This window comes from Solea senegalensis, linkage group LG2 (assembly GCF_019176455.1).
Source record: "Solea senegalensis isolate Sse05_10M linkage group LG2, IFAPA_SoseM_1, whole genome shotgun sequence".
In the NCBI taxonomy this organism is placed as follows: domain Eukaryota; kingdom Metazoa; phylum Chordata; class Actinopteri; order Pleuronectiformes; family Soleidae; genus Solea; species Solea senegalensis.
Genome location: NC_058022.1, coordinates 5,647,064 through 5,669,437, shown reverse-complemented (window position 1 = coordinate 5,669,437; position 22,374 = coordinate 5,647,064). Strand labels below are relative to the sequence as shown.

At 42.1% G+C, this 22,374-nt stretch overlaps 1 protein-coding gene across 5 annotated transcripts in view; it reads right to left on the bottom strand.

Moving 5' to 3' along the window:
• Nucleotides 1-6,067: 6,067 nt before the first annotated feature.
• The window catches only part of tns1b (tensin 1b), a 167,359-nt gene continuing 151,052 nt past the window's right edge, over nt 6,068-22,374 (bottom strand). For all 5 annotated transcript variants that reach the window (XM_044013784.1, XM_044013801.1, XM_044013793.1 and 2 more), the window contains 16 exons: nt 18,777-18,970; nt 18,558-18,696; nt 15,208-15,303; nt 14,884-14,910; nt 14,379-14,559; nt 12,954-14,002; nt 11,835-11,921; nt 10,477-10,605; nt 10,249-10,341; nt 9,737-9,814; nt 9,099-9,167; nt 8,860-8,886; nt 8,322-8,490; nt 7,164-7,232; nt 7,048-7,077; nt 6,068-6,371 (listed from right to left, as the gene is read on the bottom strand). In XM_044013784.1, the coding sequence (XP_043869719.1) occupies nt 6,233-6,371; nt 7,048-7,077; nt 7,164-7,232; nt 8,322-8,490; nt 8,860-8,886; nt 9,099-9,167; nt 9,737-9,814; nt 10,249-10,341; nt 10,477-10,605; nt 11,835-11,921; nt 12,954-14,002; nt 14,379-14,559; nt 14,884-14,910; nt 15,208-15,303; nt 18,558-18,696; nt 18,777-18,970 (2,576 nt within the window). In that variant the 3' untranslated portion in view covers nt 6,068-6,232. The remainder of the gene's footprint in view (nt 6,372-7,047; nt 7,078-7,163; nt 7,233-8,321; nt 8,491-8,859; nt 8,887-9,098; nt 9,168-9,736; nt 9,815-10,248; nt 10,342-10,476; nt 10,606-11,834; nt 11,922-12,953; nt 14,003-14,378; nt 14,560-14,883; nt 14,911-15,207; nt 15,304-18,557; nt 18,697-18,776; nt 18,971-22,374) is intronic.

The window sequence follows — 22,374 nt, the reverse complement described above, 5'->3', positions numbered from 1 at the left end:
ACAGTAACGCGAGTAAACGTAATCAATGACTTTCCACCTCAGATAGATGGATTTTGAACATGGTGTAGACGATGTAGGATGATCACAGTACAGTATAGGTTTGACACTCCATCTGGCAAAGTGTAAACTGACATTGCTGTGTGTCCAGTTGGACGCAGGAGGCCTGACAGTCTTTCTTGCTCCAAATGGTGACATGTTTCCATGTGTGGCAAACAGGCTGCAGCAAGAAACACGACACCTGTTGCTCTGGTCCAATTACCACACTCTGCCCCAAGCAGACATAGTATGGATTTTCAGATTTTCTCTCCTAGTAAATCAGTCGCCGTCGCCTTGTAGACGACGCCGCATAGAGCAAATCTTATGACGCACTCGCACGGAATCAAAAGGAGTGACTCCTTCACTCCTTTTGATTCCGTGCGAGTGCGTCATAAGATTTGCTCTATGAAAGAGAATCGGTACTCATGAGTATCATGTGTGCGCCACTGAGGAATGGCTTCCATCTGTCCTGTGTGGCAGTTCCACACAGGAAATGGTCACTCTGGATGTTCGCCAGAACGACATCCTTTCTGGATACGCGTCCTTGATGCGTTTGGGAAAGCGAGGGCTGAGTGGAGTGGAGTCCAACGCCAACTGTTACAGTGTGCAGTTTTACCAATACGCTGTCACTGAGTGCAAAACAGGAAAGACTACAAAATAAAAGCATGACCCTCGCAGCACGTATAACACGGTGTAGGAACATCTCGACGAGGTTCAAAAGAAGCATCACCGTCAGCTTTCTGAAGACGCTTAAGATCTTCGCCGTTGCAGTTTCCTGTGCCTACGATATCTTCTTCTTTAGCTTATGAACTACTGACTTCTTAATAAGCCGTATCAGCATATACATTACACATGCACGATAAGATGCTTGCGACTTAGATGTGAAAAAAAATCTACTGAGAAGTCTGAAACTTGGAATTTTGTAATGGAAAATGTGACCCTGTTTTAAGTAAATACACTGGAGGGGCAATTATGGGACACATGAGATAAGAATGGAGTAAGGTACGGTCAGACTTCTGGCAAAGATTAAACCGGAGCCAAGTCATGAACCTGAATATGAAATAAAGGTGTTCGTAGCTATTAGAAGAAGAAGAAACTGGCAGAGCAAATGACCTGAAAGCAAACATATTTAAAGGATTATCCCCCTGTCATCCACAAACACTCTACCTAATTCCCCCCTTGGTCTTGTCATCTGGACCCCCTGTGGAGGACAAATGACCGTTTTCTAGATTCCATGATGTCAGGAAGATGAAAAGATTGTAATGGTAACGCGCTCAGGAAGAATTACGCACAACTTCCAGTGGTTTCGCTCCATTTTCCCATGAACTAAAGGTTAGAATTTTGTTTGGCTATAAAAGCACCTTTAGTGACTGCTGCCGGAGACAGAGAAATTGCAGGGTTGGATACAGAGATGACGGTGAAAGATAAATTAAACATAGCAGAAATATTTAATGTCACTGGCGGTGGTTGGCCTGTTTGAAATCCCTTGTAATTATCTCCACGTTTGACCCATACAGCAACATGAATATACAACATGTGCGCCTATTAATAAAGAAAGAAACAACCTTGAGGTGATCAACACTGGGCTAAAACCAGAGTGATCTTCTTAAATACAGTGCATACAGACGGCCTTTTTGGCTTCGACTTGTTCTGAAAGGAAACACTGGCATCCAGTGGCCACACGTATTATCACAGACACATAAATGAACACCACTGCAACAGGTAAATCATTTGGTGGTGAATGTGTAACGTCTAGGAAAATGTGCAATAATCGATGAGACATTTGTGTAATGTTTAATTAGGTTTTAAAACATTGGTGCAGGTTTTCTGAGGGAATAATGATCTCAAGAAAATGATTCATTCTTTTTATATTAGAAAGCCTTTTCTAACTGGAAACTAACATTCATTTCTCACTCACGTCGCCCATCACAGAAGCTGAGGAAGCTGCTGGTGTGCTGCTGTCACGTCTGGTCAGTTTGTGTCACTGGGATAAATATTAATAACATTTAACCCTTTAACACCTAACGCTAAAAAAAAAAAAGTTACCATAAGAGGGCCAGAATAACTTTCAATATCTGGCAGCTATTGACAATTTACTGCATGATAAACTAGTGTTTTAACAATTTAAAATGAAGAAAAACAAAAAAAAAACTGCAATTGTATACAAACAACAGCTTTTACATGTCAAATTAAAAATTTGAACAGTAAAAAAAGTCTCTCAAGGTGCAAAAAACTACTGTAATGTAAAGTGGGTTTGTCCAAACCTGTCATAACGCTCATGTTCCATGAAGTCAAATCACTGATTTTCTACATGGACTTTGGAGAAACTTCAGTTTCAGCTGTCGAACATATTCTTAAACTATTGTAGCTTAAATTGTGTGTTAAATGGCTGGTTCTCGGCACAGTGGGTGCACACGTGTCAGTATGTCATGCAGCCACACTTCCAGCGTAGTAACGTTGTGTGCAGTTCAGTCCCGTAACCAGAGGGAGTCACTGTTCCGATGCTATTTCAAGTGCATGACGCCACCTTAGCAACAGTTCATGTGCAGATTTCCTCCCCGGCCTGGGAACTGAACTGCGGCTTCAGTTGAGGACGTCCAGTTTTCTCAGTGCGCGCTTTCACGGAAATCTCTGTCTCTAAGAACTCGTAAGCTTTTATTTCCATCATATTAAGCGAGGTTTGGAGGGGAAGCAATCGCATGACATCACTGGAGTGCTATGGATGACGGAATTCAGAGAAAATGTTTACGGCGTTACATTCCTGCAGCGTGTCTGCATTTCTCATCACTCCGCGAAGCTGGTGAGGGCACAGAAAATCGCTGTCCATAAAGGTTTATTATGACATTTTCAAACTTTTATAGTAGAGTAGAGCGATGATGTCACAAGATTGCAAGTTTAAAAGTCATGCGTTGCCTCTATTTTATTATAAATAGTAACGTACATCTAAAAAAATGCTTCAACCTGCTTCTCTAGCCGGAATGAAACTTTACTATTAAAGTGCTCTGGTAGACGTTTATTTCACCATTTATATAGATTTCTGAACCTATTTACCTATTAAAAAGTCATTTAAAAGTCATGTATTTTGTCTTTTTGAGAACAGGAGGGGAAGCTGGAGGAAGTAGTTGCTCTGACCTAAAATACTGGTGCTGCGCTGACATCTAGTGGTAATAAATAATGCAGGGTATACAGTACATCCATAGATGTCATCACCAAGTTCCCATGGCATCAAAAAGCCTTTGTTATTATCAAAATAGCATGTGCTGATATCAAAAAATGGTCAGTGAAAAAATATCGGCTTGCATAACAGTGTGTGTGTGTGTGTGTGTGTGTGTGTGTGTGTTTGGTCAGCGATCCAGTGCCGGTCCAGCTGTCCAAACTACATGAAAACACACAACAATAGGAACATACAAAAAAAAACGCTTCCTGGTCCAGCGAGCGTTGCCATGACTACAGTTAATTTTATAGAAACAACATGCAGACTCCATGCAGAAAGGCCCTTCGGGGTCTTGAACGCAAAAGGCAAGATTGCTGCCCACTTTCACTGTATTTCTGTCTGTTTGTTATTATTGTATGTTTGTCTGAAACAGGTCTCTGTATAAATAAAGGTTTTATCCGTGAACACACTTCCTGCGTTTGTGACGACAAAGCGCACACGTTTGATTTGTACTGCTTTTTTTTTTAATGTGTTGTTTTCCATCAGAAATAGTAAAAGCCAATACACTGTAGCAAACCAAAAAAAAAACACACATAACAAAGCTCTATACAGGCATAGTAGCTCATTCACACACACATTCTACAGTCCAGACTGATCTGTCAGAGAGTTTGTTTTTCCACCAGAGGCTTCAACAACATTCAGTTTGACCGAGAGGACGCTCCTCTCTCAGTTTTACATCTTGTAGGCAAAAATATAGATTCTTTCTGTCAAGACATGAGGTGACGGTTAAATATGGGCATCCTTCAGAAAAGGCCGGCTGTACGACGTGTGGGGACGCGGTGGACAGGTTACAGTCAGCAGTGGGAAGCTTACGTGCAGACTCTTGCTCATAAATAATGCAATCTTCTAGTTTGGATATAAAGGCTGTGTGTAAGTGCTGTATTTTATTTATTTTATTATTTATACGCTTTTAAGAAATACATTTGAGTTAATGTGAGATCCCAGCACTGAGCCTCATCTAATTATTATTATTGTACATCATGCTGCCAAATACTTCTACTGCAAAATGAACGTCTTTGTTTTAGTTCTAAAACTCCCAAAAAAACAATCAAACCTGCCCCGAAATTACAGCTAAAACACTGTATTAGAATTAAAGTGGTTTCCTTTGCAATGATCCTTCTACACCACATGAGGGCAGCAGCTACTGCTGCCTGAAACACGAGGGGTCAGGGTCTGGACGACGACACATCAACAACTCCACATGATGTCGTCGTTCTGTGAAAACACAGCCGCTAATACTTTTTAACATTTTAAGTGCTAAACTTGGACAACTTGTATTTTATGTCTCTAGGCAGGTTTAAGTTAATAAAACAAATGTTGGCATCATGTTAAGGACAACTCCAATTTGGACTTCAGTAACAACAACAACACGCGTTCATACAAAATATCCCCCCGCCCCATATTTCCTTTTCTTTTAAAAAAAAACAAACAAAACATCACCAAGGAAACAAAAGAGTGTTAACAAAAGGAAAGTAAATGATGTGACCAAATAAAAACATTCAGAAAAACAACAACAACAGTGATACACTTGGAAATGCACGCACTTTACTTTACACCTTATCGTATAATGACGTCGTAGCCAAAAATGTTTTCTTCTCGCCGTCAGTAATCTCGATGTATACTTTTATAATACATGAATACAAGATAACATAGAGCAAACGAAGCAAAAAAAAATAAAAATAAATATCTTAAGTCACTGTTTGGAAGTTTTTTTGTTTTTTTTTCTTAATATATATATATATATATATATCTATATATGTATATGTATAGCTTACTTTTGGGTAGGATGTGTATGTATGTGTGTGTGTGAGCTTGAAGAGCAGAATAACGGGATGAGTAACACCTCTTGGCCCATTAGCTGTGAGCGAAATCGTGTGGCTAAGTGCAGACTGAACGCAGGACAGTGCAGACAGGAAGCTTGTCCCCGACCCAAAACCACGATGTCATCACATGGACGCAGAACATGGGACGACAAGTTCTCCAAAGTTCGACGACACCGAAAAATGGAAGGACTTTCGGGAGCAACATCCTTATTTTCAAAGTCTGACTATTTGCATATTTAAGACGGCCTTGGCTGAATTCTCCTCCTTTTTAAAAAGCTCTGCATTACAAAAACGTCAGGCACCGAAATGTCATCTGGAACAGTCCTACTCATAAAGCAGCCTAGAATATTTACACACGTCTCACCCGCTCCAGCACAAAAACGCGTCCCGGGGACGTCGATCGTGCGTTCGTTCGTTCGAGAGCGAGCGCAGAATTGAGCTACAGTATCAGTACGTACAGAAAAAACAAACAAAAAAATAGTTCAGTATTCTTTTTTTTTTTGATTAAGCAGCCATATTTGTTTTTTGTTTTTTTACAAAAGAATACTTCTGACCCCCGGACGACGACACCCTGACTACTTTTTAAAAAAAAATAGAAATAAAAAAAAAAATCTTTGGTTGAGCAGTCAAAAAGCCTGATAGATATAATAGATATATACGATCCACCTTTACCTTTACATCATACAACTTGACTTCTTCTTTAAAAACAAGAAACACATGAGAAAGAAAAATGACACAAAAGAATATTTGCACACATAACTTCCTGTTACCCTGCCGGGGAGGATCTCGTCGCCTCCCGTCCACATTGTCTCACACACACACAGCCACTTCCCATCCTGCACTTCCTCTGGTCCATTCTGGAGTCCGTCCAAGAAGAAAAAGCACATGCATGCAAGCCACACACACACACACACACACACACACACACACACACACACACACACACACTCATACACAGACACACACCACGCACGCACACGCTTGCCATGGAGAGCATGAAAAATAAAGTGAAATGCTTAAATTGTCCAAAAAAAAAAAGGAGAGGACAGAAAGTAGATTGCGTGTCTGTAGTTAAGAGAGGAAAGGGAAAAAATAACCAAAGGCCTTTTTTTTTTTTTTTCTAAATGGAGTCAAAAGCGCCAGGGTCAGCTGACAGCGCTCAATGTTTCTGCGACGTGATCATCTTGGAGACGAAGTTGACGATGGCGCTGGCGGGCTGGTCGGGGTCCATCTCGGCGAAGAGGTGGCTCACGTTGTCGGTTGTGCTTCCCTGTTTGCGCGCCACGAAACCAAACAGCCTGGGGAGGACACGACGCGAGACATTATATCAACGCGGGACATTTGACTTTTGACTGTTTAGTTTCATCAAATTATAGAATAAAACACAATAGTTCTCCAGGGTTTTCCTCCAAAAACAAAAACTTTAGGCAAATTGGGAGCTAGATCTAAATCAGGGATCTAACTCCCAGTCCCTTTTCCAAGGAGCTCGCCAAAGGATTCAATAATCGGACATAAACCTGCTGACATTTTTATCCAATCAAACTCAGAGGTGTCCCGCCCCCTTCTAACGCCACCAATTAGTTGTCACTCAAACACTGTGTTACAATTCCATTCAACAGTATTTGTCTAAGAGAACAAAATGCGACATGGAGGTGAATGACACACTATCTTTGTTGTGTTCATTGCAAAATGGGAGTTGTGAACGCCCGCCGTCGTTTTGTAACTGTCCGGTCAAAACAAACTGTTAAACAAAGTGTTAAAAATCAGATGGGATTGACCATGACCTCGTGTGGAATTCTTTGTTTTTGCTGCCTTTTATTTCTTTAAATAAACATGACACTAATAACCATTCGCATTTTAAATTGGTTGAGGGTGAGGTGGTTCTAAAGATTCTGGGGACGAAAAGGAAATTGTCTTCATTTGTCTTCATACTTCCTAGTCTTACATATAGACTTTAACACATGGTTTACTTACTTAGCTGCACCTCCGTCCGTCTTCTTCCACCTGAAAAGATTTGATAAAATACTATTAATATTTGAATAGAGTCAATGTTGCACAGGGACTGCAAACGTTCACGTTTCTGTACTCACTTTCTGTCCTGAGGGTCGATATCACAGAACGTGACAGTGTTGCTGGGGTAGTGGCGTCTGAAGAAAAGCCTGGAGCAGAAAAAAAAACACAAGTCACATCAATAGGTGTGTTTCCATCAGGCCCGAATTATGCTCATCATTTCAAACACGTGAATGGAAACACCGAAAATGAGATGGTTTACGCTTGAGAGAGACGTGGAAAGGTTGGTAAGAGTCGACTGAAACGTCACTGAAACATGGCCGACAAGAGCAGGTATAACTCATCCTCGTCTGCGACGCAAAACAAACGTCGGATTTGAGTTGTTGACAGATGTGCTCATCCTTTAATCCTGTGTTAGCATTTATTTATTGCCTCCGATTGTGTGTGCGCGTCGTGACTCGTGTCGGTACTCGCTCAGACATCAGCTGAGCTACGTCTGTGAAGCCTTGTTTTTACTCGCGCGAGACACCAATGGCGCCGACTTCAGCACAAGAGTGTGTGTGTGTGTGTGTCAGCAGTAAAGAAACTAGAACTTGATAAACAGGAAGTTACGTTGGTAACGTTGAAATAGAAAAACACTATAACCTTCTCAAAAATCAAATAAGCTACATTAAAGACACCAAGTTTGCATAGTGATGACTTTTCTTTTTCTTTCCGTTCACCTGGTTCATTCTCTCTATTTCTCTGGTTGTATAAATTATAAATTGATTATTTTCATTAATCGTTGGGTCCAGAAAATGTTAAAAAAATGACTCAGTTTGAATGATTTCTTTGTTAAAATGGAGATATTAAATGGAAAAATTCACATTTAAGAAGCCTGAAAAAACCTGAAAACTTCTTTTAGTTCTTTAGTTCTGAGTATGTTAGTTTAGAAATCGAATAATATTCGATTCATCAAGTAATTGTTTTAAATTTTTGGTGTAGCAGCGTTCTGAAACGATGTGTTTACGGGAAACATATTGTTACATCTGCAGTTAGCTGTGGATACAGCTAACTGCCTAGGAGGCATCCATAGTTACCAATATTAATAATATAAATTAGTATTAATAAATATTATTAATATTCAGAGGTGCACAACATAGCGCCCCAACAAGGTTTGGAGACCATGGTGACGGAGATGATGCCATTACTGGCGTACACAACTTTGCCCTGGACGCACACACAGCATCCACACTCACTTCCTCTGGTTGTCGGTCAGCGTGATGCCTTGCGAAGACACCTTGAAGTGCACGACGGTGGCTGTGGGCGAAGAAGCAGCGGCCAGTGTCTCGGAAATGGCCTTGGCGACGGCCTGGGGGCCCGTCAGCGACTCCATCTCCACCGAGTTGATGTAGAGCACGTTGCACGCTGGGAAGAGAGCGCAGACATTTCAGGAAAAACAAAAATAAATAATAATAATAATAATAATAGAAACCTGTAAAATGTTAATGGTGACGTCTGCCAATGACCTGTTCATGCAAACGTGGTGTCTCATTAGAGAGCATGCTTCCCGGAAACAAAGCTCCATCCAAATCATTCCACATAAAACATTCTGCTTGTTACAGACTGACTCGCTGGGTGCTACTGTTAAAGGGGCCATTCTTCTTCTTCTTTTTTATCTTGCTTTTAGCAGGTAAAAGCATACACACACAGACAGACAGACAGACAGACAGACAGACAGGCATGGGATGCACATTCCTGATGTGAAGCATCCAAATAAAAGTGCACAGGGTTTACCATGGGAATCAGCAGGGGCCCTCTGCACTGGGATAACAAGGATGTCACGGTGATAGGAGAAGTGAATAAGACGATTCAGGACATGTTAGCTGTGTGTTTTCATCACACGGTGTGTAATCAATCGTCAGGCTGTGTTGGCTGTGATTTGAATTTCATAAACTGAGAGTGGTATGGAAATAAACAACAAAAGAATAATAATAATAATAATAATAATGAGAGGACAGGAGTCCATGTTTTACCTGCTCCTTGCTTCAGCTGCTCAGCCACAGGATTGGTTGGTGCGACCACTGGAGCTTCCTCTATGAGATCTGAGGAAAATGAAGGGGAGGGAACGTTTGCAGTTTAATTTAAGCCACATTCACAGAGTCACAGATCAATCAATGTGCAATGTTTACACTAAATAATGTGCTGTCTTGATGATGCGTGAGGACTGGCTGCAAGTGTTTAATGGCTGATATATGCATTTAACACTATTACTTTCGCCCACAGGCGATTGTATAGTATTATTTATTACTTTCACATGGACAAGAGTACATATTGTTTATGTTCACTGAAGACTGTTAGTCCTGTGTTGGTAATGTACTTTATATGATACACAATCATGGGTTTTCACAAAGTTGATTTGAATTGAAACAGTTGGAAAATCTGCACTGAAGGACAACTATAGTGTCCTTCAGTGTCAAAAACGCACCAAATTTAAATAAATACAAATTCTACAGTGTCAGAAACATGGTAGGAGTTCTGAAAAAGTCGGAACAATCTGTCGTAATAAAAAGACTTCTTTAAAATTAACTCTGCATTTTATGGCCTCTGTCATCGTACGACTTTCAATAATAAAATTGAAAATCTGATGTTTTCTTTGCTTGGACGCACAGACCTGTGGCAGGGATGAGCAGTTTGCACGGCAACGCCAGTGGCGTGATAGCATGTTGATAAACCAATGCAGAGAGACAACCTGGAGAAACAGACAGATAGACACGTAAAGATCCGCCCCTTCCTCTCGTTCACAGCTCACATTGACGTCTGTGACAAAAGACGACAGAAATTCTGCCGTATGATTCCTGACCTGAGAACAGCAGGGAAAGGAAACGCGAGGCGAGACGAGACACAAGTTTACAAAAGTCGGCACGCCTCAGTTTGAATGTGAGGAAGCATATGTACAGAGCACGCGCGCACGTGAACATCATTCCAGTGTAATTAGAAGAGTTAGATCACTTCAGTCAATGCTATCATTACAGGATCAGACATCACACACACACACAGGCAGACACGGAGAGGAGAGCTCATGTTTTGACGTTTCCCCACAAACTTATTATGACATTACTAAGCTGTCAGTAAACATGTCAAATGTAAGGGAGGGGTGGAGTTGTTTGTTTTTCTTCTTCTTACCAAAGTAAGGCTCGTTGGGACAACCCTTCAGCTTCACTCCTTTGGAGCTGCTCTCGATCAGGAAGTGCCTCACCAGCTCGTTGGCATTGTCTCCTGTAGAAAAACAGTGTGAGTAACACGCAGAAATCCACTTTAAAACAATGTGCATTCATATTAAAGCATCCGTTAAGTACTTTCTTGATTAAACACACAAAATTAATACATTTATGTACGTGTTTCGCACACTACCTTTCTTGTTCTGGTGCACAGTGGGTGGGGGGGAGGCCACCTTCATAGCCAGGCCGTAGGCCCCTCTGAACGAGTGACTGTCCCGAATTATGAAGGCTCCGGGCTCCTTCTCTCTCAGCAGGCTAATCGCTGTAACACAGGCAGCATTCGGTTACCTTGTGTAGCCACGCTAGCGGCGGTGGTAATTAGCTCCACCAAATTAGTGCAAATCTAAGTGTCTCAGCAATTAGGCACATTAGACGGACGGATCTCGTATGTTCCACTCGGAGAGAGTCGGCATGTTAAAAAACATCACAGCGGAAGTGGAAGATAAATTAAAGACAACAAAAAAACCAAAAACAAAGTGTGAGGTGAAATTATCCTTTGTTTGATGAAGTCGCTGCCAGCCTGTATTTCATTAAAGCTACAACTTCTAGCATTACACTCAGTCTCAGACACGCCATTGTTCCGAGGAGAAGTGCCTCAGATCCATTACTTCACTGTTTAGTTCAATGCCTCAGTCTGTCCACATGTGACAGTTTAAGGAAGGAAGATGGATGAGATGAGCAACACATGCAGATGTTCCCTAATGCTCTACATATGCTGTGGCTTGGGACTAAGTATAAACTCTGCCTGTGTGTGTGTGATGTCATCGCAGTGGGGCCTGTGCTTATGTTTAGCATGCTATAATCGAGTACGGAGCCATGAGCGAGTGGAGATGAGGCGACCAATAGCCGCTGACTTCACAAACCAAAATACATAAACCGCTAAGTGTGCATTTGCATCTGCATACATATTCATCACTGCATGTGTGTGTGTGTGTGCTGAATATGCACTCATGAGGTCAAATTCAACTAAAGGATTAAGATTCAGTCACATTTTAGTTACATCGCAGGGTAAAGAAAACACTAAAATGAAAAAGAACGAAACAAAATAATCCCCTACATGTTTAAACTGTTGGTATTCTGCTGGACTACAGCTATTTCTCCTGTTACACGGTGTCTTGCACAAGAAAGAGGTTTAAAAACTCAAAAGATGTGTCGTTTGTCCGCTGTAGAGCTGACACTGCTGCTGATATGAATATGGGGTAAGGAAAAACTATAATTCATTCAAATAAAGTCATTAAACTAATTATTGGATCTTCAATTTCTGCCAAATTAATAATTTCACCTATATTTTACACACTGTACCCCGAAGGAAAGAAGGAAGGACAACCATAAACCATAATGCCTCCGCCGTGGCAGTAGCCTATATTGAGTCATAAAAACATTACCCATTTGGACAAAGACCTAATGAAACACTTTAAGTGAAGCCTCTGCTGTAAAACATTTGGAGGTAATTTAATTTTACATGGTCAGTCATGCTCTGTGCTTCCTTACCTTGCTCTCTGGAAATGTCTGGCTTGTACCAGAACTTGGACGTGTCTTGGACAAACTTGACGTTCAGTCTGCTCTCAGGACTTCCGTCTACGACGAAAACAAGAAAAACAACATCACAGAAATGTATAGACTGTACATATGCCTTGATAAATTACCAGTTTAGACAGTTCAAGTGTGTAGGATTTAGGATAAGGATAATATTTTGTGGTTGCACAGTTGCGATGAATGAATCCCTCTAACTTTCTCTTTGTGTAAGAAAACTTAAATTATATGAGGTTTTTAATCTCAATTGGACATTTTCCGGGTTAAATAAGAATACAATGGTCTTCAGGTTCTTATAAACCCTACGTATATTCTTTAAAATACTCAGTTAATGTGAAATATAACTGGTGTTTACATCTAGTTAGTACATCATGCATCAGCATCTTAAAAACTAACCGTACACTTGATATTTGACATGACAAACACATTTTAAAGATGATCTCGATCTGTATATGAAATTCAAAATCAAATGGTACCAATGTCCTCAAGGACATAACTGTATAACTGTATACACACTTGGAAAATCTGTGAGGCACCAACAACTTCTTGCAATTACCAAGATTTCCTGCAATTACCTGTAATCTGTATCTTGTCCTGCATTATGGATTGTGCTTCACAGAAAAAAAAGTAATTGTCCACCACAAACCCATGGAAAAGGCTGCCAACTTTCATCATGTTTCTCCAATCAGTGTCTGGATTTAACAGCAATTATATTTCGCGGCGCAGTTACAGTTACTGCAAGACCATGGCTATGTCATCGTGTCATGCCCACCACAGTGAGTCAAACTCACTATCACATCACTGCGAATAAAAAGAGAAAACCCTCTAAAGGGAGTTGACAGTGCCTGAGCAGGAGGATGGTGCTGCACAACCAAAGCCCACTCCTTCAACACATGGAGGGGGAAAGAAAAGGCAGCTGGCAGAACCTCTACAGACCCAGTCAACACCCAAAGTCATAGTTGGGTCGCGTTGTAGTGGTTGCCAATCCTCAAGACCAATTCCTAGAGATTTCGTACACACCCACACCGGTAAATCCCTTTAAAGAAAAACACTAGAGAACATAGGTTGAGTCCTTACCGGGCATATTGAACCTGGAGAAGTCAGAGAGGGTGTGAAAGTAGCCCAGTGTGTTGCCTCCGCTCGGTGGGGTCATTATCTTCCCGTTCACCGTGCCATACGACAGACCTCCATTTGGTCTGTCACCGCTCGACATGCGCCTCTTCTCTGGAAGCTGTGGCTGAAAGCCAGAGGCCGGGCTGCCCTGCCTGAAGCCTACACCCATCCCCATCATCCCGCCATCCTGGTAGCCTGCAGGTGAGATCGGGAAGGAGGGAGTGGGCGGTCCCTGGTAGCCCGAGGAGCTGCTCTGTCTGGAAAGGTTCCCGTGACGCTCGTCTGGCGTGGTGTACCCGCTGTGCATGGGGTGACGGTCCAAACTGGGGCTTCTCTGGGACACCTGTGTCACAGACGGGTGTCGGCCCAAAACCGGACTTCCCTGGGGGTGTGCGACGGATGGCTGCCGGCTGAGTACGGGGCTGCCCTGCAGGGGCTGGCCCAAGGACGGCTGTCTGCTGAGGACAGGGCTTTGATGAGGCCCCTGACCCAAAGAGGCCTGTCTGCTGAAGACTGGGCTATTTTGAGCTCCATGAGACACATGCCGGCCGAGGATGGGACTGCCACCTGACAGGAGACTTGGCATGCCCACATCATAACCATTAGCTGGTGATGTTTTCTGACCCATGACAGAACCATTCTGATTAGCAGTGGAGCACTGCTGGAAGGCGGGACTGTGAGTGGAACCAAGGATGTTGATCCGTTGCAGTGCATGGGGACCTCCTTGGCTGTGTGTGGTCTGGGAGGCGTCTGAGGTGGGAGGGCTCGGATCTGAGGACACATAGCTCCCCAGTAGGGTGTTGGGACCAAGGTAGGACAGTGTAGGAGTAGTAGTGCCAAGGTAGGAAGAGGCTGGGGAGCTGGAATCCAGGTAGGAAGAGGTGGGAGTGTGTACAGCTTGATATGAGGGGGTTGGAGTGGGGTAGGCACTCTCTGTAGCATGCGAGCGGAAGCCTGAATCAGTAGTGGGTTGGGACGGAGTGCTAACGCTGCTCTCTGGTAGAGGATGGTCACTGGAAGGGAAATGGAAAAGTTTATTAACCATCTGTTAGTCATTTGTGGAGTCATGTTTTGAAGATTTCTTTTCAAGGAATGACATCAAACTGTTTCATTGGTTGCATGAGTTTACTAATTAAAAACGTTAGTCTATTTGCACTTGAAATCACTGAAATCCCAGAGCTTTATATGGAAGGGTTTCTCAAACTTTTCAGAACTTGACTACCAAAAATAACAGGACCATAAACTAAGGGCCTCCATTATCATAGAGAACAGTGGACATATCATACTCTTTCCTAAAATATCTCATCACATCTGTTCCTCTAATCTTTGAAGTACTTTCTTTTAGAATTTACTTTTGGACATACAGTAATTGCACCACATTTAACTCACCCCTGTGAGCTCTGGATGGGACTGCTGCTGGACAATGGTGGGTTCAGTGTGTGGCAGGAGGGACTCGGACTCCTCTCCTGGCTTGTAGTCTCTGCGAGTGGACTAAGGCTCTGAGGTGACGAGGGCTGCTCTCCACCTGCTGTCGCCGACCTCGCCACGGACTCCACATAGCTTCTCGGTGCTGTATGTGACAGGAAAGTGCTTCTCTATTAACCACAATTACAAAAGCCTGTTTTATTATTATTTTCAATCAATGGTTTCCTTGCATGGTGGGGGTGTCTCGTCATGGTCATTAAGGGCGACAGGGAAGAAAACTAGGGTAAAACTAAGGTGTCTACCATATCGACATGAGAGTGTTTGTGACTCTTCCAGACAGTGAATGAGAATGAAAAACAACTAAGGCTTAGAAACACATGACATGTGGGTGGACGAGTGGAGAGGGGTGGAGGAGATGAGGAACCTAAATGCTGATGACGACTTTGAGGCTTTTTCACAGCGCTCTTACCTTCCTCACTCTCTCTGCTCTCATCATCTGTGGAGCATCATTGGAAATAATCCAGAGAAACAGAAGAATGTAAAGGAACAAGGGAAGAGCAGGAGATATTTTCTGTGCTACATCTGTTTTGTTTTGTGTCTTTTATGGTAGAAAAAAATGACTATACACTTACACAACCATACTTGCGGGCTGTATATTCAATTGGTGTTTACAAACCTGGACCTTTGAGGGGCATTTAATCCACAATTCTGTAGATTAAACTAATTAAACTCTGCTTGTACTGTGTGTTTTAAATGTTGTAATAGCATCTGAACAAAGAGTGTTGCAACCAACCTGTGCCGGTTTGATTCAGGAGGATTTCTGCTGGGTTGTGGGGTTTCAGACCCAGGGCTGACAGCGGAGTCTTGGCCAGACCAGGAGGGGAGCGACCTGAAGACAAATGGACAGTTGTCAGCACACGGCCTCATATATCACAGACATCTTGACAAGTGTTACCTGTTGTTTTTTTTTTTATATACATATATAATTTAATATTTACATGTTAACAAAATAAAACTTTAATTTATTTCCATATGGGATTCTATACTTTTTTGAAGGCAATCTCGCCAAATGATGTGCTGACACACAGGTACACAGCCGTCAAGATCATCATCAATGTTCATAGAGGTGTTCCCATGCCACATGCTCTGATGGAGGGACAAAACATGCACGATGCCAGTCATGGCCACTGTGACAATATTAAAGTAAAATGGCATTTGCTTTTCATATGTATTTATGAGTTCTTCCTCAGCAATGCTCACTGGACATGAAAGTATTCAGTCTTCAGAGGGAAAAACGAGGAGTAGAACACCGTAGTCTCTTTTAATAATATCAACATTGATAAGATCATAAGATCAAGATGCTTTACCCTACTTGATACGTGAGGTACATTCTATCCTTTACGGTGTCCGACTGCTCCCTTTTTCCCCTCACACACTAATAAAAAAACAACAAACGGAGGCTTGTGAGATAACAAAGGTTTTACGAGTGTAATTATTAAAAGCTGTGGCATAAACGGCTTGGTAATTCACACTGCTGGGTGAGGGCAGGCAGGGTGTTGGTTGTGGTGACACACGGCAGCAACAGGAACCCAAACAACAGATGATGTAAACAGCAACATGGAGCAGCAGCAGCAGCATGTGTATGTATCTGTGGATAACGTGTGTGTAAAGCTTTAGGTTTTCTGACATGAGCTTAGCAAATTTTATCCCGAAAATCGGGTCTGGGTTTTTGAACGGAATGAAGAGCGCAGCAGGAGATTGTCTGGGTCGCACACGCTCGCGACAGCGGAAAACATTTAGGTAAAGTGCGGCGCCTGGGCTGAGCATGCAGGAGGTGGGAGATTTCCCTGCTGTGTTCTAACATTTTCTCTGGAGAGTATGTTCCAGAAAATGCCCAGAGCTACATTCGTGTGCACTTACATTCTCACAGACAGCCTCCGCTGACAATTTCGGGGAACATTTATGGACTTCATTACATGTCTGAAAGCCGATTATGTTTGTTTGTGCTTGTTGGAAGTTTGTTTTAATCATCATCAGATGTTCTGTGTCTTCTTTGTTGCCAGTGCTGCTCTCATGTGCGCTCACATGCCAAAGCAGGTGCATGACTTTGGCAAGTGATGGGTAAAGTTTCACTCCAGCAGAGAGAGAAGGGACAGGGGATGGGGTGGGACCAACATGGCTGACGTCGTGGAACAGTGGAACTCCCGAACAGAGACGTGCATCCTCCACTTACCAAAGAATCCAAATCAATTCTTTGTGCTTGCAACCTGGATGCACCAAATTTAATCACTGATGTGTGTGTGTGTGTGTGTGTGTGTGTGGGTGGGAGGGGCCAGGCTAAGTGGAAACTTGAGGAATGGGATTTATCTACACCGACGTGGTGTTTCGTGCATTTAACCATTAAAAAGTTTAACGTTGTTGCTAAGTTACTCCGACAAGATTCAACGGTCAAGAAAAGGGACAGCTTGGTGTCACGACTAACGCAATGTTCCTACTGCGGAAGGAGGAGAAGGAAGGAAGGAGAGATGGTACGCTGCAGAGCTAATGTTAACAATACAGCGAGTGTTGTTTCATGATGACATTTCTATGGGTGTGCCCGCCGAGAGACAGACAAGAGGACTGGATGATGTAACTGGCAGACTTGGGGAAACAACACGTTACCTAACACATGAGCTTAGTTTCAGTGAGGGGGTGAGACTGAGCGATGAGGAGCGGTGGAGATAAAGTGGTATATTTAATCTTTTTGTGTGTGTTCGGTGTTTTGTCTTAAAACGGGGGGAGGCAGGATATTTTTGAAGTTATTGATTCATAAATCCATTACTCGTCTCACAACCTTGGCAAAATCTGAAGAAATCAATCACAAGGCAGTTTAGAGTGTTCTTAAGATACCTTCAGATTACCAGGCTGTAATGTGACTCACATTTTATGATCTTTTTTTTTAATTATTTCATGTGTAGTGTAGACTCAAAAAAAGTTTATTGACTAAGTGCGGCAACATTTACCAAGAATGAAGGAGGATAACATCCTCTACATCCACAAATGATCGGCAATAGCGTCTGTTTCAGAATTTCCATGTGGGATAAGTAATAATACATCATATATCAACTATCTCCGTCTTTGATACTTGCAATATGAATGTGAATCATCTGAAAAGAATTGAAGATTTGAACGTGGCTGTTAATGAGATGTAAAATAGCTAATACGAATGGGAAAATGTCACTATTCCAGCATTGAAAACAACTGCCTATGCTGCAAAGAAACTTTAAAAAACCCCAAAATGAAATAGAAAGATTTGGGGAATGAAATCCCATGTGAAACTAGTTTGTCTATCCATGCTAATTTGGTGTAAAGAGCTCAGGTGACAGATCTGAAAACATTAGTGTGTTAAGGTCCTGGGGATGAGGCTCAACAGTCAACTTCTCCCGCCGACAGCAGCTTTCATTTATCTTTTTTTTTTCACGGAGATTATTGATTCCGTTCCTCTAAAAAGAGACACTATCGGACAGATGGCTTGACTAGACCGGACTGACTTGGCTACTTTTCCCTTCCTCTTTTGTCTGATTCTGCATCTGCTGATGGCTGCAGACCTTCTTGTGAGAGAAAAAGGGCACATTCAGTCTTTCATGAGACGTGGCCACTCAGGCATGTGGATGAGCCAACACGAGGCCAGAATGCTGCAGCTTCCCACACGTACATTGGACGCTGCATATGCAGCACATTTACAATCTGAATGAAAATGAGGAATGATGTAATTCACTACTCAGAACATGTGGTACCTAATGGAATACATAAAGAGAGACATTACTGTGAGGAAAAACAAAACTTTAACCTACACTATGTTCTCTCAGTAGCATAACTTTTTTGGTAAACTTAAATAATAGAAGAACAGAAATAAGCTGATGATTGTTAAGTACTGAATTAATACTACATTTTAGGTTAGCTCTCTACCAGGTAAACAAAAAGGGATCCAGTGTGTTGTTGTAAAGGATGTGGATAAAATGCTGCACTGCATATTGATGCAAGGATAAGAATAACTTTCTGTTGTCCAGCAGAATCCTCATAAGGGCATACAGTGAATCATCTTAAATAGTTAAGTAGGTCTGAGGTCCACAGTGCCCTCTGTCAGCCGGAGGGGGAACTTACACAGGTTGAAGTAAGGGGTTTGCGGTGAGATGGGGAAGGCAGGGGTTTGGGGAAACACCTCACCACCAAATGTGGGTGTAGGACTAACGGGACCTCCGTCCATTTCTTCAAAGGCCTCTCGGTAGCTGTGCATATTTCTCTGTGGAGGGAAAGAATGAGAATAAAAAAAAACAGAATACATCCACATATGGATTATGTTCAATAATATATGTTTTCTACCTCTTTAGGCCGTCCTCCGGGGTTCATGGCAATGGCATTGACGAACTCTGGGGAAATGCATCGAACAGGGGAACGGACCGGGGCGTCAGGAGAGGGACCATCGTCAGGACTGTTGTGAAACTGGTCGTCGCTGTTGACGGGATGGCGAGGCAGAGTCCCGGGCTCGTCTAAGGACAGCGTGCGGGCCTGAACACCTGAGAGGACGTATGAGTGAACGGTGAAATATCTGCATTGACCAGCCACTGTGCTGTTACACGATGCTGCTTTTTCCCCACCGCTGCTATCAGATGTTAATAGTTATCAGGCATAGTGAACGCTCACCGCACAGGCCGCAATCAAACACTGCAAAACATCCGCGGGAGGCTGTGTTTCCTCAGACTTCAAATATTGCATACATGCACCCATGCGAGATTAATTACAGAGGATTTCCAACTGAAAGCAATCATGTCAATCACAGTCATTAGATTTAAACAAGTCATTATTCATATATTAAAGGGATACTAGGGTTTTTTTTGTGGTTGCGTGAGGTACCGACGCACACTTACTATGCTGTGCACGCACACTTGCACAGAGACATGGAGGCTTACTGAGTGTGGTTGCCAGCAGGGACACGAGGGGAAGCAGATTTTAGCCAGTTAACAAAAGGCTCACCTGGTAAAGTCTGAAAGTGTATGTGATCTTAATGATATGATAACTTGCCATTAGACAGGAATTTTCTAATTGTGTTACTTTCTAAACTCCCTGCACCAAAGTCCATTGAGAAAATCTGCAATTTTACCTCAAGGCAGACTGGAGTTGTTGATCCACTGCTGCCTCCATCAGTGAACTCAGATGTGTTATTTTGTGAGTGTTGTGTTTGAAATATTTAATACCGCTTTAACCTAAGCAACACAAATTTACCACACGAGGCAGCAGTAGACCAGTGGCTCCCCGCATCCCTGCAAGCTTAAAATGCTGGTTTTCTCTATGGTCTTTGGTGTGGGAGTGTGAACAGTTTACACAGTGCAATTTCACTAAGACTTGGAAGATGTAAATGCAGTGTCTATAGGGTGAGCTCTTTTGTTTAATGCTTCAAAACTGTTTTTCCTTGTGTCCATTCTGGCAGTGAGTGTGAACCTCTGTGTCTCAGGCAGGACGTCATACAACACTTCAAAAAAACCTACATTATCTCTTTTATTAATTTATAAACCCACACCGCAGATAATGTTACCAAAAAAAAAACCCCAAAAGTTTCAAAATAGAAAGAAAATACCCCTGAAATACAAAATAATATCCATTCCCTCTCGCGTCAGCTCCATCTAATAAGCAACAATGTTTCAGAAGATTGAATGTTTGCTATCTAATGCGTCAATGTGGCCAGTTCTGGCTGAACCTCAAAGCAGCCGCTAAGCTCATTTCAGTTAATCTGGTCTGAAGTGAGTGAGCACAGGGGGCATAAAACAAACAGGATTTGAGTTCAGTTTTAAGATAATATGCAACAGTACTGGCTGACAAGTTCAAGGTCGCTATGCAGTCGAAGGCAGATAAGCCAACGCAGAGGATCAGTAGCTGTGCTGCTTTTTTAAATAAAGGTTAAGATGAGAAACGGGGGAAAGAATAATGAGTCTGAGAAAATGACAGCGGGAATCTAAGAGAACCATAAATTCTGAGGTAGTTTGCTGAGGCAGTTTACCCTCCGAGGGATGGCTCAAATCATCGTGAGGTACTGACTCATCATCAATGCTGCCTGAGCTACAGAATGCATGCACTCTGCCGGCCTCCTGTGCCTTGAACCAGCATAAGACAGAAATGCTCTCCATTAGAATCAGTTAATTAAAAAGATTTTTCACCCAATTGAATTGAGATTTTAGAACATTTACTTTGCTTGTGTTTGGGATTTTCAAGTCTTTTTGCCATTGTTCGGTTAGATTCTTGTGTCGGACATCACGCTCCTGACTCTTCCAGTGATGGCACTCTCTGACCAATCAGTGTCCGGCTGTCTGCACGTTTTAGTATCGGCTCAGCTCACTTAAAGGCCGAGCAGTGCTAGAACTTTATCATGGAAAAGCACATATGAGTTAGTACCTCATACATCCACATTCTTCCACACAAAAACCTCTGAAATATCAAGTTTTCTCAGTGATGTTTCAAATCCCTTAGGTGACACAGCTGGATGTGTCTTAACTCAATGTTCTCTTTCACGTCATCCAAATAAGGAGGGACTGACTGATCTCATACAAAAATCTGAAAAAACAAAGACAAGCTCATAGTTACATTAAAACTAAGACAGAAGGCTTTTGTCAGGCTGATGCTGACAGACGTGTCCATACATGGGGAGGAAAAACAACGCAGGCACACCCTACAGGCCTGACTGTTGTGGAAACTGTGAAAATAATAATAATGTCCCATTGATTCACAACACTTTGAAGCCAGGGAGAAAAAAACAGTCAGGGAGCAGCTGTGAAAATGTGAACTTGAGTGAGCTGCCAACTTCATATACGTATAAAAGAAAGAGACAGTGTCAAGCCAGTGGAATCTTCAAAACGGACGTGTTTCTATTATAATCTGGTCATGGTCAATAAATCAATTTGTACACAATAGACGGTGACAATGAACATGGCAATCAAGCTCTTTCTGTCGGGATGCGTGACTTCTGTTCAACCTCACATAGCACTGGCTTGGTGTTTGTTGGGTGCTGGTAAAACAAACAAAAAAATCTTGGAAGTGGCAGCTCTGAAAAGCATGTAGTCAACACCCCCAAACAGAAGCACACCCACCATCGCACAAAGCCTGGAAACCAAGAACCAGATGTACCCACGATGCACCGCTCAACAGCAGCGCACTGTCAAACACTGCACTGTTGCCCTAGCGACAGCTAATGGTTTCCAGCTGCAGGGATGGCTGGAGATTCCTGGGACATTCTCTCTCTCTCTCTCTCTTCTATTTCCCTGCTATTTAAAATCCAGTAATCAAGTGGATCAAAGATGTCTACAAAAAACATAAATCTGATAGATGATCCACACGTTGCTTCTGCTCTTTTTTTTTTTTCTTTACAAACAGAGAGAGTATATGCACATGTGAAGAACCAAGGTTTTCTAAGGTGAGACGTTCTTAGCATCTATTATTTAATATTTAATAATAATAATCAAATAGTTTATAAATCGTTAGTCCATTAAATTTAAGCCAATAGGGATAAACTTATGATTATCAATGTTCCCCAAATCTCAAAATCAGACATCCTTAAATGTCTTGGTCTGGCCACAATCCAAAGATATTCAGTTTAGTGTCATAGAAGAGCAAAGAAACCAGGACATATTGTAATGAATAAGAATAAAACAATAATATAATAGCAGAGAACTTTTTATTTCAGAAAATATTGTGTATTGCATTCCTCATTCTAACTGTTTCTAGCTAAACAAAAATATTTCATCGGGATTGTGGCTGCACAAATGAATCAATAAGTTATAATTAATCATTACGTAAATGAAATAAATCACCAACTATTTTGACAGGTGTGTGTGAGCTATTTGATTTGTTATATGTGAATATTTCTGGTTTCTTTGCTCGGCTCTGAAAATAAACAGCGTATCTTTGGTTTGTGGGCAAAAAAAAGACATCA